The sequence below is a fragment of the Hyaloscypha bicolor genome, assembly GCF_002865645.1.
Source record: "Hyaloscypha bicolor E unplaced genomic scaffold K444scaffold_124, whole genome shotgun sequence".
Lineage (NCBI taxonomy): Eukaryota > Fungi > Ascomycota > Leotiomycetes > Helotiales > Hyaloscyphaceae > Hyaloscypha > Hyaloscypha bicolor.
The window spans coordinates 892,429-915,944 of record NW_020194626.1 but is presented as its reverse complement, the minus strand read 5'-3'; the positions used below and the strand labels follow the sequence as shown (position 1 = coordinate 915,944).

The window sequence follows — 23,516 nt, the reverse complement described above, 5'->3', positions numbered from 1 at the left end:
GGGGCTATTGAAGGACGTAGATACTTAGTATTATCTATCAGTCTTATTCAAGATCTCTACATATTTTATAAACTCTTAATTGCCTTCAAGCTCATTGATCAAAATTCTAGACTAAGCAGGCGCAGCTCCCTTCCAGTATTTGCTTGGTACAAAGGGCATTTTGGTGACTTGCGCCTTACGTTTCTTCCCCCTGACTACAACGTGGAGGTTTGTTCCAGCTTTGTGGAATCCATCCTTGATATATCCCATTGCAATATTCTTCCCTAGGGTTGGACTTGGACATCCACTTGTGATGCTGCCAATCTTCTCGCCTTTCTCATCCACGATATCAGCGCCCTCTCTCGCTGGTGCTCCTTCAACTATTAACCCAATTCGGCGTCTCTCAACACCACTTCCACCTTTGCTCTTCGACGTCAGCTGTCTGAGAATGACTTCTGAGCCATGAAATCCCCCACTTGTTCTCCTATCCTTCCCAATGACCCAGCTAAGGGCTGATTCAACAGGGGTGGTGGTATCGTCCAGATCATGTCCATAAAGGCACATGCCAGCCTCAAGCCTTAAACTATCTCTGGCGCCGAGTCCAGCCAACTGTAATCTCTCTTTCGTAGCACTCTGCAATAACGCCTCCGTAACAGCGACTGCCTCGGTAGGCGGAATAGAGATCTCAAATCCGTCTTCCCCAGTGTAACCACCCCTGCTAACCAATAATGGGCTCGAAGCCTCCCCACTCAAAAGCTTAACCTTAATAAACTTTGACTGCCCAAAATAGAGCTCCCTCAGCTCTGTCTCCTTGGGCTCAACCAATACACTGCTCAAAATATCCTCACTCAGCGGCCCTTGTAAAGCCACCAATCCCCACCCCTCAAGAATCTTCCACTCCACCTTCTCACCCCCTCCATTCTTGAACTCTGCCAGCTGTTCCTCAAAATACTTGAGATCCTTCTCCCTACACGCCGCATTCGTAACCACGTAAAAAGATTCCAGGCCCAGCCGGGTGATAATGGTATCATCCACAATGCCCCCCGTAACCGGCCAAAGCAAAGTACTCAGGCCACTTCTATGTGTCTCCAACCCAGCAATGCTCGCAGGTGTTATCCGTTCCAAGAAAGCGTTAGATCCGGGACCAGAAAATCGATGTTGCACCATGTGGCTTACGTCGAAGAGGGAGGCGTGGCTGCGAGTGAAATGGTGGGAGGCGCTAACGCTGAGGGAGGAGTACTGCACTGGCATATGGAAGCCCCCGAAAGGGACCATTTTCCCGCCGTGGGCGAGGTGGAGGTCGTAGAGGGGTGTCTTTTGGAGGTCTGATGGGCAGGATGTGGATGAGGCATGACGGATTGGTATGCAGAGTTTGGATGGGAGTCGATGCAGCTGCTGTGTTGGGTTCTGGGTGCGGGGTGGGGAAAGGGAGGAGCTTGAGGCTATCGTACCTCGGGGGAGAGCTGTTGATAGTTGGCGTGATGCTCGCCCAGCTGTGCGATTGACCGTAAGGGCGCCATTGACATATGATACAGCTCGAAGGCACTTCATTCTGGGTCAATTGATTGTGTTGAAGATTTTCGACCTTGAAGGCTCGAGGTGGAGCACCAGGAGTTGGAATGGAGTTCTCGGCTAGGATCGGAAGTGGGGTTGCTCAGATTCAAAAGAATTAGAGGAACCTGGAAAAGGGGCAAAGATGATAATTTCACTGAAAGAATACCCATGAAGGTGATTTAATATACTGCCTCAATTCTACTCTAACATCATAGCATTGTAGGTGACGCTTGCTGAAAATAACTAGCGAAAAGCCCCTATGCCAGACCCCATACAAGCTCCCAGCGGCCGTGAATGATAATACAGCTCCAAAATTCGATGTCCCAGGCCTGGAATCCCTCACTTAGTCTCAAAGCTATATCTCAACCATCCGGATAGTGCATTCAAACTTTCCCATCTCACGGCCTCATCCGGTTCCTGCATCAACTCCATTACCCTCGTTTTCAAGCCAAGCTTCTCCAATTGAGTCCTCTTCTCAGGAACCTCCTTGACCAAGCAGCCAACATCATTGCAGGCAATAGCAAGGACTTGCTTGTCATTCTCCCAGGGTTTGTTCATGATTTCAGCAAGTTTCCTGGGCAGTTCCCCCTTCTCATGCTCGAGAATTCTCCGAGCATTCTCAGCCCAGAACGTAGGGTTTCGATGGGGAGGAGACCATCGTAGATGCCCCGAGTTTACTTCCGCAGCATATTCGTCAAAGGTAGTTTGAGTTTTGGTGTACTCATCAAGCATCTCAGTAAGGTTTTGAAGGTCATCCAAGAGGTCTTGGTCTGAAAGATGACGTCCATTAACATTCTGAATGAGTGCAGGAAGACGCGCCAGAACAGCTGCAGGTAGTAAGGTCTGCTTGTTAGACGATAGAAGGTTGTATAATGAGGATATAAGAAGCCTGGTGGTCTTTTCCTTCGGAGACAATCTCAGGAGCTGTGTGAAGAGTGGTATGACATCGTAGTCGCTGTTGGCTAATTAGTCTTCACTATCCGTAGGACTGCTCCGCAATTGAACTCACTTTTCAAGGCCGTCTCCAACGGTGGCACCCTCAAAGCTTAGCTGCCATAAGACCAAGAGGACATGGTAGAGTAACTGCAGGCCGACCCCGCCTCCAATTACACCCTCCGTACTTCGAACGCTGGCAGCACCACTCCACAAAGTCGAGGCCGAGTCTGCGTTCGAGACCCCCGCAGCTGATCGAAGAATATCAATCAGGGGGCTAATCGTCTCGTTCTTTTGAGCCCAGAACAGCTCCCTCGACTTCTTGCCCCGCAATAAAGCAGAATATTCCAACACCGCAATATCCTGCAGGCCTCCATCCGAGGATTTTGTCAAGGTCGATAGGTATGAGAACAATCGTGGCATTGCGGAGGATTCCTTGTCCGATAAAACTGGAGCTGCAGAAATCATGCTTGCGAGGACAGTAGATGTGAGCAGTGGTATTGGGCCGTCAGGGTCATTTGATTGGGCGAGTAGGGGCAGGAGGTGCTGGTAGGGATCTGAGTGCTCAGAGAGAGCTTTCGAAAGAGCTGGAATTGCTGCAGAGCAGAGCTTGTGTTAGCCAAGAATCATGTAGGAAGGTATTTGTACACACCATCAAGCAGATCACCTAGAAGGACCAAAATATACTGAACCACATCTGCCCGCCTTGCAGCAGATTGCAAGACACTGGGCTTGCCCTCTCTGCCGACAAAGAGTGTGCGGTACCCATCAAGATCACCTTCAATAGTCTGCTTCCTGACCTCTTTCCTAACTTTATCCACAGCTCTGATCTTGCTCAATTGATCATCAGTGATTGTTCCAGCTCGAACAGCACCATCCCAAGGAATAGGGCGAGCACGAATATTGTTCTGAATCGAGGATAGGTATGGGGGCGGATCCAAAGACATATTGAAGGTATTACTCAGCTCCTGGGGGAATAGGACTTGTGCGGAGCGAGCGCGGTGCCTTGAGGTTGAGTGATAGGCAGAAGCAACTGAGCTATAAGTTGGAGATCTGGAGCTCTTATCGAAAAGTCGCTTCCGGAGCTTGTGACTAGGGTAGCCGAACGGTCTTGTTAACTGCCACAAAAACGAGTTGTCAGTGTTTGGTAACATTTCAGCAGAAAAAGATCAGAAGCTGAATACACAGATCTGGGAGTTTCTTCGTTATCACCTTCGTCATTATATACTTGATGTAGCTTGCCTGAACCTGCATCAGACCACTGGAAAGAGCATACAACTCCAAAATTCGGTCGAACCCCTTCCCTCCGTCCAGACCTGCCTTTTCCAGATGCGCTTCATTGCTGTGTTTGCGGACTTCATCTATCACCAATAAGTGTTGAAATTCTTTATGATTTAATTTCTTTTCATTATCACTGAAGTATCTACATGTGACCATAAACAAACCGTCGTCCCGTTCAGCACATGATAGCAAGTATGGAGGATACTGTGGGTCCTCTTTCTTGCCACTCAATACTCAAACACTGAGGGAGGTAATAACAACAAGAGGTGAGCCAGACTCCGTACTCCTGAGAGGACACGGACGCCAGCCAATGGAGAGCGAAAATGATGATGTAGCGCAACAGGCAGTTCTGAACAAGAAAAGACAGCATGGTTTCCATAATATCGATCCAGCACCAGATCCTCAGCGATCCGGCAAGATGTACATGAATGGCAATCGGTGTCTCTAAGGAAGTCATCCGTCTATCGTAATTTCGATTCGTGTCCCATCCAAATAATGCATTGTTTTGTATCCAGTAGTCGTGTATGGATATTCGTAAGGTCGTCATTTCTATCGAGCGGCGGTATCTAGGGGAACAGAGACATCAACTCCGAGCTCGGCGGCGTGCTTCTTGGCCCATTGTCTAGTAAGAATAGATGCTGCGAAGGTCAGTTCGGGTATATGAAGCAACGAGGAGCATTTCTCACCCTTGAGAAACTTCTTGCTTGCGTATTTCTTGAAGAAAGCTTCGTGGGTGACAGGACGGGCAAGGTAGTCGACCATCAATTTGAATACTGGTTGAATCGCCTCTTCGGTGTAGCCAGCATAATGAGTCAAGGTTGGGTCCTTCTTTTCATTAGCTGTATTCTCAAATTAAGAGCCGCTATAGACTTACCCAGTCACCTCTCTCAAGGATCTTGCGAGCGAGATACATCGATGCAGCTGCGACATGACTAGGAAGGAAGTGCATGAAGCGGTGGTCAAGTAGGCTGATCTCCATGAGGTACTTGCCAAGGGTTCGGGTTTGGATGTCGTAGTTGTCGGCCTTCGAGATGCGGCGAAGGAAGTTCATTGGGTTGGGGTAGCTCAGATCATAGTTGAGAGCAGTGAGGACGTATCGCTCAGCACTCAGAATTTCTGCCTCCGTGAACCCATCGTCGGCGACGTGACGGAAGTTGGCAACATGAGGAGACAGAACCTCTTCGTACTTGGAGGCAATGAACATAGCGGTAACACCAACGAGTTGAAGGCGGTCAAGCTGAACGACTTTGGTTGAGAGGAAACGGTCGATGATGTTGACTGCGAGGAACAGGGTTTCTGGAAGGAGATGGAAACGCGTGTGTACTTCGATGAGCCAGTCGACAAGGATACCTCGCATCTTCCACTCCAAGTCTTCTTGGTGGTCCATGTAGTCTGCGTTGGGCCGAGTATCAACCTCCAACTTCTTCAAGTACTCGAAGATCTCAACAACATATTCCGCCACCATCAAGGGGTCTTCAAGATCTTCACGGTCTAGATCCTCGACTCCTTCTGCAAACTGTTGTGCAACGGATGCCTTCGGCTCGACATCTTGTACGACTTCATTCTCCTTATACTCCTCAACAGTGATTCGTCGTTCAACTTGCTCGAGGTGAATCTTCTTTCTAAGTGGTTGCTCTTCTTCCGCTGGTGTTTCTTCCTTGATTGAGAATGTGCTCGAGGACTCGCTTGTCTTTCTCTTAACAGCCATGACACCCGATCCTGAACCAGTTCGTTTTGTGTCCGAAGACTTCTTGTTCATGTCCTTGGCTCCTAGAACAGATCGGCTAGAATTTGTCCGTGACAGGCTCTTCTGGACACCAGTAGGTTGAGCTGCCTTTGACACGAGACCACCCTTTCCTACATTCTTCTTTCCATCGACGACATCTCCCTTTGTGACATTGCTTACATCTCCCAAAGCAGCGCGCTTGCGGAGTGGTTGTGCCACTTGTGTGTTGATGCCAGACTTCTTCGATTGGAGTGGCTTCTTGGCAGCACCAGCAACATCTTCAGTGAAAGCAGCAGACTTTGATCTTGTAAGACGCGTCGTTCCTGAAGCACTGTTCTCGTCATTCTCGTTCGTGACAGCCCGCCTAGTCGACGCGGCTCGAGCCTGGGGTTGAGATGTTAGCGTTCAGTTCGGAGGAATCGACAGAGTCGAGACAGGAGCGAAGTTAAGAAAAAGTGATTGTCTGGACTTACTGGAGGCATTCTTATTTGCCGACGTATTAATGATTATGCTTTGGTACGTTACGGAGGCCAAAAGCTATAATTGTGGTCAGCAAAGACGCGATATAAAGGCATTGAAGACCGCGTATAAATGGAAGAGAAGGATGCCGGCAGCGACGCGACCGGACGCATTTAACAAAGTTTAAAGGCCAGAATACTTACATGAAGTCAGGTAAGGGACCAAAACACTCTGGTATGAGTGTCTGGTGCTTCTATCAGGTTGTTCGTGCACTGTATCAACAGCGTCGACTGAGGCTTTCTGAGTTTGGAGCTGCAGGAACCCGGGGGTGCTCAATGCGTCAACAAGGACTTGATATGGCCCTGAGACTCGAAGGTAAAGGCGTTTTAAGTATTGGAAGTTTGTAGGGAGGTCGTTGTCGTGTTTGAGAGAAGGTACAAAACCGTGTTGAAAGACTTGGAGAGTTCGAGAGGCGGTGGTCCTCGCTTGTTATGGCTGGCGACTTAGCGCGACTCAGAATCCTTACCAGAATGCAAGGTAATCCCGCGAAGAAACTACTCAACGCAAGGGAGGAGAGTAATTTGAAAAGACTTGGGGATTTCAAAGAAGATGAGAATCTTGATGTCAAACAGTCGTAGGAAGATGGGATTCTTTGAGGTCAATTGAATGCTTTTTCTCGTCGGGGAGGGGATGGTGGAGGGGAGGTGCATCAAGGATTCTGCGTCTGCACGGACCTTAATTGGCTTTGTTGACTTCAGTTGCGGAGGCAACGAGCTACAGCGGGCAAGAGTGACCGAGAAGTCGCGAATGTGGCTGAACGCGGCTGTGGCTGGCGCGTGCAAGCTAAAAAGCTCGGATCAGAAATTCGATTGCCGTCGACCTATTGCATGATTTGACTTCCAATGCCATTCACTTACCTCACACTCTCTTTGGCATCAAGATCGTAGCAGTGGACAAGCAATTGGTTCTGCCCATCATGCTGCAGCCCCGAATACTGCTGCAGCAGTCCCAGAATACATCATGCAGATACCTTTCCATTCGACAAAACCTCACCCGTTCATACGCAACCGTTGCCCAGTCCGTGAAGGTCGAGCCTCCTCTTCCTGCAACTGGCTTTGCACCGCCTCCAACTCTTGATGAAGCCAATGCCACATTCATGATGAGGACCTACAAACCACGAACGCCCGGTGTGCGGCATCTTAGACGACCCATAAACGACCACTTATGGAAAGGGAGACCATTTCTCCCGTTGACTTTTGCAAAGAAGGGCCACGGAAAGGGAGGAAGAAACAACAGTGGCCGAGTCACAATTAGACATCGAGGTGGTGGACACAAGAGACGGATAAGGACTGTTGATTTCCTACGCATGGTGCCAGGACCTCATACTGTGGAGCGTATTGAGCATGATCCAGGACGAAGTGCTCATATTGCATTACTCAACGAGGAAGCTACGGGGAGAAAGAGCTATATCGTTGCTGCCGAGGGAATGAGAGCGGGAGATGTGGTTCAGAGCTATCGAGCTGGTATTCCCAAGGACCTGCTTGATAGTATGGGAGGAGTTGTTGATCCTGGTGTGCTGGCTGCAAAGACCGCCTGGCGAGGCAACTGCCTACCACTTCACATGATCCCTATTGGGACTATCATCTACAACGTTGGCTCTACAAGAGGGAAAGGTGCCGTTTTCTGCCGAAGTGCTGGCACCCACGCCGTGGTTATATCAAAAGACGATGAGGGGACGAAAGGTGGCAATAAATATGTCAATGTACGTTTGCAAAGTGGTGAAATCCGAAAAGTAAGCCGGGATGCGTGTGCAACTATTGGCGTTGCAAGCAACCCTAACTACCAGCACCGGCAGCTTGGTAAGGCTGGGAGAAAACGATGGTTGAACATTCGGCCAACAGTCAGAGGTCTTGCAATGAATGCAGGTAAGAACTTCCTCTTTGAACTTAGTGTTCAGACCAAGAACTAACAATACTGCAGCCGATCATCCTCATGGTGGTGGACGAGGTAAATCCAAGGGTAATGTCGATCCCGTGAGCCCATGGGGTATGCCTGTAAGTCACTGTGATTCTTCACGAGCCTTCAATTGCTAAAACTGTGCAGGCCAAAGGAGGGTACAAGACTCGAAAAGTGAGAAAACCAAACAAATGGGTCGTCACGGCTCGGGAACGAAATCACGGGAAACGAAGAGTCAAATAGTGGACTTTCCTTTCTCTGTCCATTGCCTCATTTCACTCTGCCATACACAAAAATAGATGTCCAGACATGTATTATACTCTAGGAAATGTAAGATGTGTACGACTGGCTTTGTTTTTTGTGTCCCTAATGAACTTACTCGGCCCTGCTGCATTCTCCGGTTCTTTTTTCAACCTCTGAAACGTCTTCTTCGAGGTGTTCTTTACAGGAGCCACATCCACACCGTTGGCTCTTTCAGCCTTACGCCCACTCCGCCAGCGGCTCAAGCGTTTCTCCTACCCATCCCTCCTTTGGGATTCCTCCTTGTACAACCTCGGCGACTCCTGGCGAGCGGCTAAGAGAAATTCAAAGAGCCGTTGATAGGCCAGAGGTACGAGTCGGGTCATCATTCCTCACAATTAATTCGTCAACTCCCAAGCGAAGCCCCATTTAAACCCAACCCCCCCTTCGGATTCATTCCCCCAATCCGAATATCTTAGGTCGCCTGAATAAGGTTACGGTTACTCAGAAGATGCAGCCAGATACAACGTTTCAGGGTACAGATTCGGCCATTTGCAGCTAAACTTCGTCACGTTCCCCGGAGGCTTTGGGCTACGTGCTGATATCCTAAATTAGGAAACGAAGCGAGATCCTTGGCGTTTGACGTTCGACATCTCCGCGGAGGACTCAGGGGAAGAAGACTCACAACCAGTCAATCATTTATTCTGGAAACTCGGTGAGGATGCAATGCTTCGGCGGTGAACTGTAATGAGATAAGATCTGCAAGAGCACGAAATGATCGCTTCCAGGGTCTCAAGAAAGCAAAAATAGCATTGTGAAATCAATCGTGTGATATTCTGTTTGACGTGATTGATTAATTTTGGTTCTGCCGCAACTACCGTAGCCAAGAGCGGGAATGCCAATCCTGAACCCCGGGCCCAATCCTGTCCTGCCCTTCCAAAATCCCGGAGAAAATAATGGTATCTGTTTCTACATAGGGCTTCAAATCGAGGAGAATCATATACACAAAGAAGTTTGTGCTGTAAAGTAAGAACACGAAGTTCAGTCCAATATAAAGGACATGTTCAACGCCTGCCCGTAAGTTTGGGGATACCTTTATTCCGCAATCGTCATATGTGAATTTGAGAGGAAAAATTGAGGGGTGATTTTTTTCTAAGAGCCGCCTTCCCATCCAATATCCCTGTTAAGATTGTTAAGAGTACGTTCTGAAAGGGGGGTGAGTATCAGGGTAACTTACATAGGATCCATTGGTCCTAATCCCATTAGTGTTCTAAATACTCCTTCCCCAACAGGTGTTAATCCTGTTGTTTGGTTGCTCATCTCCCACCCACTAGGTACGTCGAAGGACCTACCAGGGGTCTCTGGCATGGTGAAAGTATTATCAGGGGTAAGACCTGTTGAAGGAATATTACTATAGTCTGGCTGAGTGGAGAAAAAAGAGCCCAACGCACGTCCATCGGCGGTTGGAAGACGTTGGTTCGAAGAAGCAGGGCTGGTCTCATAGGATTTGCCTCCTGAGGTTTGTCCCGGCTGGAGACTGGGACGTGTGTCAGAGGGTGTGCTGGCGCTTGGTGTTGGTCGATTGGAGGTTGAGTTTGCTGTGTCTGGTGAGAGTCCAGAGTCAGCAGTGGTGTTGCTCTCGCTATTACCATAGCCACTGCCATTATTCATCTCGCGGTTTAGGTAGTTCGCCGTGGTAATGGAAATTGAAGCCATATCTTCAATTGCTAAACCCTGCAAATTGCGTTGGACGTTCTGTCCCTGGTCCGAAGAAAGCTGGCTGTCAATTGGCATCCAATTAGGCTGGTCCCCAAAACTATCGTTACGAGCATTTGCCGATTCTGCTGCGGCCGGATCGGATTCACTGCGGAAATCGTTCGAGGTGGCTGTCGGTCCAGTTGGACTGTTGTCGTCCATTGGATTTATGTCGTCTGAGATTCTTAGGAAATTGCACTGATTCTGAACCCTTATACCGCCCGCAGTTGTTGTCGTTTGAGGGCCCAGTTGAGGGGCCCTGGCGCTGGAGATGCCGAGCTAAAGGCTGTCAGGCAGTGCCATATACTGAGAGCTGTGTAGTACTCACATTATCGTCACTATATGCGAACACCGACTTGTATTTCGGATTGCGCATGCCTAGTCCCTCGAGATCAACGTCCAATTGAACCAAGAATGACTCTGTCAATGGATTCTTCCTTTTCAAAGCGTTCATAGCAGATAGAAGGAACCGAAGAGAATCGCCTGTCTGACTATCATCTGGTCGACTCTTCAGATATTGGACGAAAACACGGGCCGCCACGTATAAGCAAAAAGAGATAAAGGGGTTCATCTATAAGCAGTCAGAATCAGGTTGAAGCATCGGGTGAGTATAAAAAACTTACAGCAGATAAGTCCATATGAGAGATCATCCGCATGACACTAGCAATCTCATTTGCAGCCGTGATGCAACGTACTTTGCTCTCTGCACTGATCGATGCTGGAAGATGATTCTTGTCTGCCTTGTAGATTGCAGCTTGATGCAGACAGATAGTGGAAGTGTGGATGTTCATATTGGTGAAGACGATGTTGGGATTGGATAGCCCGTTCGGCAATTTCAGATGGGAGGGCAGAGATAATGAGGTGTTGAGGAGGATGTTGTCCATATTCCTGTGGCGCTTCCAGAATTCGCCATTCAGGTCATTGTCTCGCTTGTCTGCGTCGGGTCGATGTAGATGAATCAGGTTTCGTCCAAACAAACACGCCATCAATACTACACCCGCAAACGCCGAGAGCTTCGACGCCCCAGATGGGCTCATTGCATCAGAAAGAGATTGCGTGCGCTCTGGTTTGCTCATTTCGAAGGCCTCGTCCGAAGCAGGAAGATCGGTCAAAATATCCTTTTCGTCAATGGTCATAGGCCAACCCGTTCCAATACTTGCATATCGGTCTTCGCAGAAAGCAAACCAGAAGGTCCTGCGTCTCTCTTCCCGTTCCGTCCAATCACGGGGAGGGGGGAGGCACTGTTTCACATCCAAGCCTGCTCCATCCAATCTGTGCAAGCCCATCCTTTTTGAGATTTAGCGGGAGTGAAACACCACATTGACTATAATCTACTCACATTTGACACAAACGAATGGCTGATCCAGTGCTCATCCATGCCCTTGGAAAGTACATCATCTTAAACTCAAACGACGCGAGAAGAGCATGTGTCTGCGCATGAGCAATGGAGATCATATGCTCCCCATGACCTTTCAAATAATCGCTCTCCACGTACTTTCGAGCTCGTTGGTAGAAGTGCTCTTTGAGATCCATGAACTTCTCCACCACAGACGCAGCGAGAGTCCACATGGCGTAACGGAGGGCAACAGGAGGACGTTGACTGGGCGCTCTAGAACTTAATTAGCGATCTATTGCGAGTTTGTGGCCTTTGAGATGGCGAAATGACTAAGTACAGTATGGAAGAACAAAGTTCTCTTAGGAAGTGGACATAGCAGAGCAAGAGAGGCATGTGAATAGTTCAGGTACAATGGCAAGGGGCAAATTCCAGACTAAATTAATCAGAGAACAAAATGAAAAGGCATCTGTGCTCACAAATTCATGGCTGCGAGGTACCGGAACTTGTGAATCATTGGCATTGATGGGTGTATCTTGTCGAAGTAAATTTGGTGTCTGGAAATGCGATATAAGCTTCTGTTCCAATAGATAGAATGGAACCATCACATACAACTCGTCGATGGTCTCTTGTGGAGGAAGCGGCTCTTCCAGACCAAGCCCAATCATTTCCCAGGTGAACGTGTTATCGTCAAGGCCCATCCCCATGTTCATGTCTGCTCCAAATCCAAGGTCATTCAAGGGCGGTTGCGGAGATTCTCCATTGAATCTCCAACGGTCAGTGTTCTCAACAATGCCGATCGCAGGATTGGAAATGTTGAAATCACCAGCAGGTACAGAACCAAGATTAATCCCACTTACACCTCCTTGTCCCGCTGTAAAGGTTGTTGGTGGAACTTCTGCCGTGGTGACGGCGGGGTCCTGAGTCTTCAGCAAGGTTTCGACTTGTTCTATGAAGGAAAACTGCATTAGCCTCGCGGTTCCTAAATACTCACCCTGGCAGCTATGAGAGGATCGGCAGCAGGACACTTACTCAGTCGCTCTTCCAAGGCTTTGACATAACCCCGTTTGGGACCAGACTTCCTTCGAACCTCATCATACGCGCAACTATGGCCCAATCTTGTACATGTGGAGCAGCTCGGTTTGGATCCATCACACTTCAGTTTCCTCTTCCTGCAGATAATGCAAGCAATTCTCTTCGGCTTTGGGACATTGTTGTCTCCTCCACTGGCAGCATCCCCGCCATTTGCCTCACCACTTGGACTTCGATTTCGTTTGTTCCGTCCATTGTTCCCAGTCGGTCGTGACAAATCATTGAAGTACCCCTCCGGAGGGGTGTTTGAGCTCGAGGACATACTCTCAGCGGTTCGTCGTCGCGGATGATCGTAATACAATTCAAATTGACACTCTCCGCTTGATCGTCAACGTCGCAAGTCGAAGAACGTAAAATCGTTGCAGGACAGGACGTCTACTAAATCCGCTGCAACTACGCCGGACTTAGTTGATCTGTCGGGATGAGAGCTGCAAACCCTCGGGCAGAACAGTGAGACCAATTCAACCCAGATCTCAGTCACTGCTCCATTTGCTACAACTCGTACGTCGAATGATGCAAAGGAAGGGGGAGGAAACTGTGGTTTGCGCCTTTCGAGGAGGCAGTCCTGTTGGGGGCAGATCAGATTAACGCGGACTGGGTCGGCGTTCGCTTCGGACCCGTTTTTAGATCCGTTGCAATCTTTGGGGGCGGTGCTTGAAATAGATCACAATCAACCCGACCTCGTCGACATAAAAGAACAGGACAGAACATGAGCTTCCACAATTTGGAATGAAGGAGGAGGCTTCCAAAGTGGAACCGCGAGAGGACAACGCGATAAAAGCCCGCCAGCAGCGAGAGTTTGAGTTGTCTGATATGGGTGGCGGTGTTTTTGTGATCTTGATCCGCAGAATGCCCTGCATGAAGAGTGATTCAGACGGAACGGCTGACCCAACCGCTCTTCCCAAGGCACCAGCGCCATTGCGTTTTGCTTCCGTAAGCCCTGGGAAAGGTCCTTGATCAAAAAGTGCATAGCCTGTCCCTCCAAAACCGTCCGGGCTCAGCCTTGTGGAGGGGGATTACCAATCAGGGGCAGCCATGAGGCATGCTTAAATCAACCTTCCAAAGAGTCGGCCCAATATTCGTCCGACTGGGCAACGGGGGTGTCCGAGTGCTGCAACACGGTGTCTGCCCAGCCATCCACAGGTGGTAACGTCTGTCTACGACGCCCAATGTGCCTCGGCATTCCAAATGGCTCGTAAAACGTGAATAGAAGGTCGTTGCGACTGGGAAAAATGCAATGTAACGACGTGGCCACACCTGAGGAACCCCCCACTGCCTGCCGTTTTCCAGGCATTCACGTGACCATCTCTGCCCTCCTCCCTCATCCCTTCCATTGATCTTCATGAATCGAAGCCCGCCAGAGAAAAACAAAGTTATAAATGATAAATCTGAATCGCCCAAATACTGCTCGAGACAGGAACCATCTTAACTTCCACTTCAGGTTGGTCAATTTTCGTGCATGTACATGCATTGAAAAGCATTTTTTTAGTATGACTCTTCGGTCAACCGTGAATGAAATTTCTTTCAGTGAGCAGCTCTAGTGAAACACATGAGCCTTGTCAAAAAGATTTCCCAGCATCATCAAAAGAAACGCCGAGCTCCCCCAGGTTTGAAGATGCCAAAACTACCTGATCTATTTCCTTTCTGGGTCAACCCCCCAAATCTTGAGGCTCCCAAGATCACTGTACGCCAGCCAGTACCGGCTAGGATGCCAAGCAACAATTGGACAGGGACCAGCCGTCTTCAGGCTGAGCACATTCTCTCCAGTCTCTGCATGTACTATTTCCAAGCCCGGTCCTTCATCACTTCCACCAACGATATAGCTTCCATCAAAACTGAAACTGATGCTTCTCACTGGTCCAGTCATGTCTATCAAGCTTCGTTGGCAAATCCACTCGGTTGTATCCCACAGAGCAATGATAGAGTCGGATCCTCCAGTTGCAAGAAGTCGAGCCGTTGGCTGTAGGTCGATGGAAAGACAAGACGAAGTATGGCCATTCAGAGTGAATGGAAGTCCTGGATCATAGCTGGAGTAGAGAATTGGCCTGAAATCCGGGTATGAGAGGATCTTAACTCGTCCTTCTCCAGTTGTTAGGAAAATCTTCTTCCCACTGTGGCAGAAGACGAGTTGGTTTGTTTGGACAGATTGTTGATGGGAAGCAATTGGGTTTGATTGGGTCGGCGAAAGAACGAACAGATTATCTGCCTGAAAGATATCAACTGTTGGAGCTGGGTAAGTTATGTCAAGGGGTAAAGGGCAAACAAACCTTGTTACCAACAACAAGACTTTCGCCATCGGGACACCACGCAAGTGTGAAAGCATCACCAAGACCCTTGATCTCATTGATGACCGCCTTCGTTCTCACGTCCCAAAATTTGACGACTCCATCTGAGCTCACGCTACATAACTCTGCATCCTTGACTGGATTGAATGCTACCCTTTCAATCCCGGCGGAGTGGCCCCTGAGTTCGGTGGAGTATCTCACATTTTGCCTCTCGGGGTTCCATCTACAAAAGTCAGTGACAGCATCTATATCTGAATTGATTGACTTGAACTTACACTCGAAGTGTACGATCGGCGGCGCCAGTGGCAATCAAAGTTCCCAAAGGATTCCATGCAATAGTTCGCAACCTGATGAATCTTGTCAGCAATCACCCAAGAATTTCCATTTGGAATAGAGATTCAAGAGAAAAGAAGCTTACCCATGTGATACAGTTCCTCGGGTGGCTGTAGGGTCATGATATGTCTGTGTTTTTGAGTCCTTCAGCTTCTCCCAAAACCTCTCTTTCGAAAAGCTTTGACGTGGCCGAGTCGGTGCCATGGCGCAAGTTGCGGTACTTGTCAGACAAATGGCGAGAGAATGGGATGCCCGGCAAATATTTGTTGTTGGTCTGGGGAACAACCGAATCGAAGTTTCTTCAGTTTTAAAGTAATGTCTTCGACAATAGGACGATTTCCAATACTAAATTTATCAAGGCGGCATGGTAGTGACTAGGAAATGTCAGCAATAAAGTAAAAGCGAAGCAGATCTATAATTTAGCCAGCTTTGGCCAGAAAAGAAAGTGAAGGGTGAAGGAAGACAATCACATTGCAAAGGTTCCACTGAGGATGCACTAGCGCCAGAACCCTGCAGATAATTGTCAGCCTCTCAACCTTGGTGGGACTTGCCTGCCACACGTTATTTCCAAGTTCCAACCTCCGCAGTCTCCTTACCCAAGCCGCAGGATGCATTAAGTATAGGAGTCAGTATTTACTTACGAGTCTTTGCAGGGCCATTTGTTGGCATGCAACCACACGAATGAAGCTTCCAGTGGTCCTGCCCAGCCATGTACTGGCCCATTGGAGCTCCTCGAATTTATGCTGCCAGCAACAGCAGGTCCTCGAGGGACCACGTACTCGAGTCCGACGATGATGCTGAATCGCGGGAGACAATCGATGGTAGTGATTCTCTGGTAGACGCTCCGAGCATCGGGACGGCGGGAAGAGCAGAGGATGAACATGACGTCGCATCAGGTTCATGCACACTCCTGACTCCAATGATCCCCATGAACCCAGGAATCAAGCCCGTCGAACATGAAAGTCGATTCATCACCGGATCGACTGGAAACGAGACCATACTTGCTGGGTCAGCAGAGAAGGAACCTCTCCTAGCACTCAGGACATCCCGAACCGGGCATCTTTTTGCAGTAATAACATCGACTTCGCTGACAATTTGGCAAACAAAGGTATGCAGGGCGGAGCTTTGCTCTGAAGAGGGACCCAATAACCGTAAACAGTCAGCTAACTTTCCCACAGCCAACTGCCATATTAGCAGCAGTAGTACGATCCAATAAATCTCTTAGTACCTATGGCCCCAATATCTCCCTCCTCGTACGACCGGACTCTGCCATCTTCGTGGTTCAAACAACTTCTGGATATTTGATCACATACACATTGGCTACTGATCCAGATGCACGGGTATTTAGACCACATTTTGCTAGTCATACAAGCGGTCAAACTCGCAGGCAGAGCAATTTTAGCGGGTCCAGGAATCAAGGTGGGGATCGAATCCTTTGGGGGCCAGGTGAGGGAGGCGGGGTACGAGAAGTCAGTGTTCGGTTTCGGATGGTAATCAAAGTTGACGCTGGAATTGGAAGAGCTTTGGCGCTAGATGACGAGCTTGTTGTGGCAACTCAGAAGCCAGGAGCAGTTCAATGCATCAGGTGGACTCCCGACAGTGCTGGAAATCAAACCAGTACTGAACTTTTCAGTCGGATGGACTGGCTGCCCAAAAAGACCACTGTCACCGAAATGATACATGATAGGCCAATGAACTTGTCAACCTGGATTACGAACGATGGAAAAGCATACGCTGTTCAGAGGCTACCTCATTCGAATGAACTCGAAATACGACATAAGCTTTTCAGGGGCTACTGCTTTCACGCCCCTCAAGGTGCGAATGATCATGCTACCAAAGCAACGGTTAATGCTAGATTCTCATTAATAGCTGTTGGTTGTTCGGATGGGACGATCCAAGTGTACACAGCTAGAGACTATGCCGGCAACATACCTCCATCTCATACGCACAAACCATCTGTCTCAGGACAATCTTCAGGGCAATTAACATGCCTGTGCTACTCTCCTGATGGTTACTGTCTTTTTGCTGGGTACGAAAACGGATGGGCTACTTGGAGTGTCTTTGGGAAACCTGGGGCTACCAGCTTCGGCGCAGACCCAAGAATCTCCGAGGAGCATGAAGAATGTTGGCTGGAAGGCGTTAAGGAAGCCAGTTGGCTTGGGGGAGGATCAGAGATCCTCATAATTGGGCAGCATGATTACCGGATATGGACATTAGAAATGGCTCGCAGTGCCATCACGGGTTGCTACTCATCCGCAAACATTTCACGAACACTACTCCAAACAACATCAAGTATAATGGTATATCGAGGCTATGATTTGCCTGATCTCACTACGATATCCGCCGAAGCTTCATTATGGCATACCGCACAGATTCCTTCAAGCTACCTCGTGGACCAATGGCCTATGCGGTGCTCCGTCATCTCCGCTGATGGCCGATACGTTGCTGTCGCTGGTCGGCGGGGGCTGGCCCACTACAGCATCAATAGTGGTAGATGGAAGACTTTCGTCAATGAGAACATGGAAAACGAATTCCAGGTAAGAGGCGGGATGTGTTGGCACCAGCATATATTAGTCGCCGCCGTTGAAGCCGGTGATTCGTTTGAGTTGCGCCTGTTCTCCCGCGAGTCTGCCCTTGACAGCTCTTTGGTTCTTCACATTCAGGAATTACCGGCTCCAGTGGTACTCATTGCTCCATCTGGCGAGGATTCTCTTCTTGTCTACACCTACGACAACTTGCTTTACCATTACGTCTTCGCGACGACCTCCAGTACGGTAAATCTCGTCCAAGTTGGCCAGATTGCCTTTCATGGCATAGTTAGGTCACCTGCCAGAGTGAGAGGACTGAGTTGGATTTTGCCTGATGACCAGTTGATTGAGGGCGATCCATCCCAAGATGTTGCCGTTGCAACCGTTGTATTTCTTGTTGATGGTAAGCTGGTCTTTCTTCAGCCGTCACTCAATGAAGAGCGGAAGCTTAAATATGACATGCGTGTCATCGCACAAAACGTCGAATACTATGTTTTGATGCGAGATATGGCTGCTTCGGCCCTAGCTCAAGCTCCGGAGGTGTCAGCCGCCGTTAACAGAGATGAACTTGGTCCAGAGCAGGGAAATGGCCTTCGAGACTCTCTCTGGACTTTTGAGGGCAATGATATGAAGGTCTGGCCTGAGGTTTTGGACGTTCTTCGATCAGCACCATCGGAATTGGGTCGTGAACTGCCTCCTATGGTGTCTATACCTATCGATTTCTACCCTTTGTCGGTCTTATTAGCCAAAGGCATTCTACTTGGTCTTGAACCGGACCTCGTTCAGCGCCGAGATGTGAACTTCGCCTTCTTCCGGTTCACGATACGGGTGCGTTATCTGTAACTGCGTTTTTAGGAACCCCGCTGACCTTCTAGACCCACCTCTTTATACCTCAAGTACTGAGATTTCATTTGTCTCGATTCGATTCCTCTGCAGCTTTACATCTCGCCCATCAGTACAAGAACTTGGAATATTTCCCTCACTCGCTGGAAATCCTCCTACACGATGTTCTCGATGAAGAAGTTGACACCAATCCATCTCCAGAAACCGCTCTTCTACCCGGCGTCCTGTCCTTTCTGTCCTCTTTCCCCCGATATCTGGACATCGTTGTTCAGTGTACCCGCAAGACGGAAGTTCGGTCATGGCGCACGCTGTTCACATACCTGCCGCCCCCTCAAGAACTTTTTGAAGAGTCTCTACAAAGAGGAACCTTAAAGACGGCAGGAGGTTATCTGCTGATTCTGCACACGTTTGAGGAGTTGAGTTCAAGCTCAGAACAATTGGTACGACTGCTCTCCAGAGCAAAGGATGAAGGAGACTGGGAACTGTGTAAAGAGTTGGCACGTTTCCTGACTGCTCTAGACGAAACCGGAGCAACGTTGATGGAAGCGTTGGAGATGGTTAATCTAAGAAGCCCCCAGGACGAGCGTGAGGGCAGCAGTTTTCTTTTTGAAGGCTCAAGGTTGAAAGTCCCCAGATCGGCAAGAGGGTCTTCTCATGGTCTCGAGGGAGCTGCCAACAGTGACGATGATCGCTCTAGCAGTGGCAGTCGCAGTCCTCGGAACAGAAAGGCCGATACTGCAGACTATTTCACACCGCATAATGATGTAATTAGAGACTAGACGTTGGATTTTGCGGCATGGAACGGAGTTCGATCGCCGGATGCCAGTACCCAAAAGGCATTGAATAACACTGGCCTCAATCATGATTTCAGACTATACGACGTTGTGAATTGTATTTGCAGCCCCCTTCCTCGCAAGCCATTGCCTGAAAAGGTCTGTCGCCTGCCATAAATCGTCCTTCTGGCTGTCGACCCGACAAGTTGTAAGATCTTGCAGGGTGTTATGATAGACTTGGAAGAAGGCAGATGAGCATCTGTGGGGATCTTCTCTTGATTCCTCCACCCCCCCTCAATAATCAGGAGAATAATAACACGCAAAATAAAACCAAAAATGACCTTGACAGTCTTTCAGATTTTTGTTTCACTTAAAATCAACTAAATTAGCCGCTTGAAACTCTGTCTGAAGCTGGGGAAAGTATTGCAGGGATTACTGAAAATCGCCAGTGAATATTTAGCTTATCAGCAAAATCATCTCAGCCGCGGACTACTTTAAGACGGTGTCTATAACACTGTGTTCGTTTCTGAAAAATTCCCTCTCTTTCCAAAGGCAGACGAGACCCCGGAAAAAGGGGGGCCTAACCGTAGCTTGTATTAGCGCAAAGCGCGCGTCAAATTGAGGAGGGGCACACTCATGTTTCGCTTCCGCCATGAGCCTCATCAACAATTTATCAACAAACAACCTCGGGACTTCTCCTCAACATCGACGAACGACGTTGCTACTCTTTGGCAAGTGCTTCCTGAGCACATGCCACAGGGTGACGTGAAATGGACGACTTTAATAGCGAGACGGATAGCGACTACACCAGTTACTGGAGAGATTGGGTAAGCCTTACATTTCCTTGAGCTTATGCGCCGCTCGTGCCTGTTCTGGCAAGAAGTCAGGAGGGATTGTGGGACGTAGGAATAGAGCAGAGAGAAAGATGGATCTGAATCCGGAAGACTGGTCGGTCCTGCCGGCCTCGAGAACCACATCGCCATCCACCTCAAAAGGATGGCCTTCATACGCAGCCTTGAAGCCTTCCGCTGGCACCATCCTTCTCAACTTCGGATCTGATAGACTGTACTTGGCCTGAATCGGTCTGCGGCTGTCGAATCAAAGAGCTCCCTGTGGCGGCGCAGTTTGCACTTCGTAAATTAAGGCCATCGACCTTGCTCCAGGGAATGGCAACAAAGTTGCGACAGCGCTCGATCTACGGCCCGAAGAAGACGACCGGTGCAAGTGGACCCAGCGATGCGCAAGATGCGGTTGAAGAAGTTCTTCGCGACGCCGATCTCAGAATACACAGGACGAGGTTCTACAGTTTTTCCAGGGTCACCCGAGCTAATTTAGATATGCAATCTTATGGTGCTTCGTCGAGCGGGCAGAGCGATGACTACTTTGCAGCTTGTGTATTTCGTCGAGTTGATATCCGCTGTTTGATCATGCGCTGACAGGTCTCTGGTAGTTCATTTCATCGAGGGGCAACGAATACTTTTGCGAAATCGATGAAGACTACCTGACCGATCGATTCAACCTCACCGGCCTGAATACCGAAGTCCAATATTACCAATACGCCCTAGACTTAGTCACAGATGTTTTCGACCTGGACTGCGACGACGAGATGAGAGAGACGATCGAGAAGTCGGCGAGACACCTTTATGGGCTTGTGCACGCGAGATATATCGTCACAACAAGGGGTTTGGCAAAAATGGTATGTGGTTCTTCGGTGATAGTAACCCACATCTGATTTGTCATAGCTTGAAAAGTACAAAAAGGCAGATTTTGGCAAATGCCCGCGAGTGATGTGCAAGTCACATCCCTTACTACCAATGGGACAATCAGACAACCCAAACGTAAAAGCAGTCAAGCTTTATTGTGCCAAGTGCGAAGATATCTACAATCCGAAATCCTCCCGCCATTCAGCAATTGACGGAGCATACTTTGGGACTTCCTTCCACAATATCATATTCCAAGTTTACCCTGCCCTGATCCCGACGAAGAGCTATGATAGGTATGTGCCGCGGATATACGGCTTCAGGGTTCATGCCCCAGCGACTTTGATAAGATGGCAAAATGGGAAACGAGACGATATGCGGAAACGGTTAAGAAAACTCGAGATTGAGAGCGGATTCAAAGATGATGAGGAAGAAGTCGAGGCAGAAGATTCGGAGGAGGAAGAAGAAGAAGAAGAGGATGGGGATATGGATGCTTTGGAAAATGGAGAGATGGATGGAGGGGAAATGAATAATCAGGTGTAGTTCGACCGGCGTTACACTGAATTCGGGTTGCTTTGGCTGTGACTCACTGTTTGCTTCTTGATGAGAGGTCTAGGGAGGATGGATTATTGCATGTGTGGCGTTGGAACAGGACATATGGCGCACGAATGTCGTCTCAGCCAGGTGTGGCTCGCATAGAAAGCGTTTTATTGACGAGCCTCCCTTCTCATTGCGGCTCTCTTAAGTGATTTGATGCCAATTTTGAAGCTGTAGGAAGCGGGTCTCGAGGCATCGAGTCTGGACAAACAGAGAAGGCTGCTGTGCGCTCTACGAGCATTCCCGGCTGCCTCTGTCAGAATCTGATCAGGTTGCTCGAGTAGCCCAAGATCAACAAGAACCTGACCGGCGTACCTGCTTCTGCTCCCGTTGCTCTTGCTGGGGACCGCACCCTAAAAGCCTCTCTGAACTGTTCCTCGAAGACGTATCTTGAACGAGGCAATTTTCGTGGTTTCTCGTTCCTCAGCACCATTCACTCTCATTGAATTCACTCGGCAGTGGTAATAGTCGGACTTGACGTCGCACTAAAGTGGCCCTTTAGGCGTGAGATCAGCTCCGACTATTAATTTTCTGGTCGTCGCTTCGCTTCGGTTGTGCCTTCCCCTTTCCGCACCTATTTACAAATATTAACTCGGCTCACTTCTCGTCTTCTTCAACACCTCCAACCTTCAACCTCGAGAATTGTTCCCTTCCTCCATTCAGCCCTCAGATGGACTTCTCAATAGTACTTCCAAACCTTCCTATTAGGAAGTCCACAATCCAAATCTCCGTTCAACCAACCTGAGCAACGAGTTTCGTTTTCGTCGCCTTCAATCCCGTCCTTAACATGAAGGTACCAAAGCCCTTCACCTCGGAATCCCTCACTTCATCGCATCTCTAACATTGCTCATCGCACTGTCTGTTTACGGTGGCGTCCGCCGAAGTTACGTTCGTCAACTTCTAAGCTGGCATCAAAGCTGAAGTCCTGGAGATCATCACATCGTAGAAGGGAGGAGCCTTCAAAAGTCAAGTCACTGATGGCATGGCCGTTGTTGAGATCTTCCATCATTTTATCGCCTCTCCTCTCACCACCAGCAAGGAGAGGAAGGTGCTTCATCTCGGAAGAAGCCTTGTATCCCCATCTGATGATTCACTTTCCGGTGAAGAAGTTCCCCAACGTGTCCGAGTCTAGTGAGTGATTTTCCATTCCTTTTGGCTCGAATTTGTACCTTTTCATCATGTAAACCTATTTCATGTCGCGATTGGATTTAGGCTAACCTTATACAGCTTCAGTGCAGTGACCGGTGTGTTCAGAGAAGATGGTAGAGACTTTAGAGCTCCGCCTTTCCAAGTGCGTACTTGAATTGTTCCTCTCTCCTTGCAACAGCCTCTTAATCTCCCCTCCCAAAACAATCTTTATCGACCAAACGCTGACTGTATCTTTACCCGCAGATCCTCAACGATGATGATACTTTGGCATATATTGTCAGAGGCTTGCCATTCTATGTTCGAGACGGCAACGCCGGAGAATATCCTTCACTTCGACTGTTAATGTTTACCCCAAGTTTAATGCGGCCATGTCCATAAAGCCGCCATCGAAACTCTCCGAGACTACAAAGACCAAGACTGGCCCCGCTAAATGGGCTTCAGAAGCACGCAATGCTTTTGTTCATCCTTCAGCTCCTCTGGAGTTCCCAGACCACACCAATCCTCACCCAGACGAGATCGACAACTATTCACCCGTCATGGATTACTTTCGAAATGAAGTGTTTGCTTAAGCTAAAACTTACAAGAAAGGGGCTTTTAAGGACCGTATCAAGGCGGCGAGGAATATCCAAAATTTGTTTAAGCTTTTGATAGGATCTACTGTTACTTCCCCTGCTGAAAAGACAGCCTTCATCGTGCCGTGGAGTGGATTGACTATCTTGATGGCCGATTTAGAAGGCTTTCAGGACTCTCTCGCTTCCATTCCATGCTTTACTCAGGAGTGTTTATTGAGAAGGTTTTCAGGATTTTCTGGGAGGATCGAGTTTCTGTAATGGATAAGGAGAACAAGCCGACAAGCAAACCAATTCAGCCACTCTGGGGTCTGGCAATTGTTGACAAGGGCATCAACGACCGGGTTTCGATTGGTGTGGGTTGGGATGTCGTTAGGACTCCTACAGGCCATGACCAGGTTTTAGCAAGGATGAAGAACGGTTATATAAGG

General features: G+C 48.8%; 8 protein-coding genes across 8 annotated transcripts; 3 read left to right on the top strand and 5 right to left on the bottom strand.

The window, feature by feature from the left end:
- K444DRAFT_616960 (aminomethyltransferas-like protein) lies at positions 1-1,560 on the bottom strand. The gene has a single exon (XM_024881027.1). The coding sequence runs from the start codon at positions 1,528-1,530 to the stop codon at positions 112-114; it is 1,419 nt and encodes a 472-aa protein (XP_024732787.1). The 5' UTR covers positions 1,531-1,560; the 3' UTR covers positions 1-111.
- A 143-nt stretch (positions 1,561-1,703) lies between these two features.
- Positions 1,704-3,500, bottom strand: K444DRAFT_568084 (ARM repeat-containing protein). The gene is made up of 3 exons (XM_024877189.1): positions 3,119-3,500; positions 2,543-3,062; positions 1,704-2,488 (listed from the first exon to the last, which is right to left on the bottom strand). The coding sequence occupies exons 1-3, from the start codon at positions 3,411-3,413 to the stop codon at positions 1,873-1,875; spliced, it is 1,431 nt and encodes a 476-aa protein (XP_024732786.1). The 5' UTR covers positions 3,414-3,500; the 3' UTR covers positions 1,704-1,872.
- A 796-nt stretch (positions 3,501-4,296) lies between these two features.
- Positions 4,297-5,955, bottom strand: K444DRAFT_633408 (putative G2/mitotic-specific cyclin-B; the record flags this gene model as incomplete). The annotated part of the gene is made up of 3 exons (XM_024883606.1): positions 4,297-4,572; positions 4,622-5,857; positions 5,947-5,955. 3 exons carry the CDS (start codon positions 5,953-5,955, stop codon positions 4,297-4,299), a joined length of 1,521 nt encoding a protein of 506 aa, XP_024732785.1.
- Positions 5,956-6,908: 953 nt separating this feature from the next.
- On the top strand, positions 6,909-8,131 carry K444DRAFT_645536 (ribosomal protein L2; the record flags this gene model as incomplete). Its single annotated transcript, XM_024885096.1, has 3 exons — positions 6,909-7,857; positions 7,913-7,986; positions 8,036-8,131. The coding sequence occupies 3 exons, from the start codon at positions 6,909-6,911 to the stop codon at positions 8,129-8,131; spliced, it is 1,119 nt and encodes a 372-aa protein (XP_024732784.1).
- Positions 8,132-9,280: 1,149 nt separating this feature from the next.
- Positions 9,281-12,570, bottom strand: K444DRAFT_645535 (uncharacterized protein; the record flags this gene model as incomplete). The annotated part of the gene is made up of 8 exons (XM_024885095.1): positions 9,281-9,308; positions 9,366-10,162; positions 10,212-10,454; positions 10,507-11,170; positions 11,223-11,492; positions 11,696-11,773; positions 11,829-12,165; positions 12,249-12,570. 8 exons carry the CDS (start codon positions 12,568-12,570, stop codon positions 9,281-9,283), a joined length of 2,739 nt encoding a protein of 912 aa, XP_024732783.1.
- A 1,195-nt stretch (positions 12,571-13,765) lies between these two features.
- K444DRAFT_616955 (WD40 repeat-like protein) lies at positions 13,766-15,366 on the bottom strand. The gene is made up of 4 exons (XM_024881026.1): positions 15,012-15,366; positions 14,869-14,940; positions 14,576-14,816; positions 13,766-14,514 (listed from the first exon to the last, which is right to left on the bottom strand). The coding sequence occupies exons 1-4, from the start codon at positions 15,128-15,130 to the stop codon at positions 13,942-13,944; spliced, it is 1,005 nt and encodes a 334-aa protein (XP_024732782.1). The 5' UTR covers positions 15,131-15,366; the 3' UTR covers positions 13,766-13,941.
- Positions 15,367-15,498: 132 nt separating this feature from the next.
- Positions 15,499-19,168, top strand: K444DRAFT_666532 (RIC1-domain-containing protein). Its single transcript, XM_024887195.1, has 3 exons — positions 15,499-16,034; positions 16,105-18,282; positions 18,330-19,168. The coding sequence occupies exons 1-3, from the start codon at positions 15,636-15,638 to the stop codon at positions 19,074-19,076; spliced, it is 3,324 nt and encodes a 1,107-aa protein (XP_024732781.1). The 5' UTR covers positions 15,499-15,635; the 3' UTR covers positions 19,077-19,168.
- A 576-nt stretch (positions 19,169-19,744) lies between these two features.
- On the top strand, positions 19,745-21,516 carry K444DRAFT_616953 (casein kinase II beta subunit). Its single transcript, XM_024881025.1, has 3 exons — positions 19,745-19,897; positions 20,521-20,766; positions 20,813-21,516. The coding sequence occupies exons 1-3, from the start codon at positions 19,841-19,843 to the stop codon at positions 21,311-21,313; spliced, it is 804 nt and encodes a 267-aa protein (XP_024732780.1). The 5' UTR covers positions 19,745-19,840; the 3' UTR covers positions 21,314-21,516.
- Positions 21,517-23,516: the final 2,000 nt, after the last annotated feature.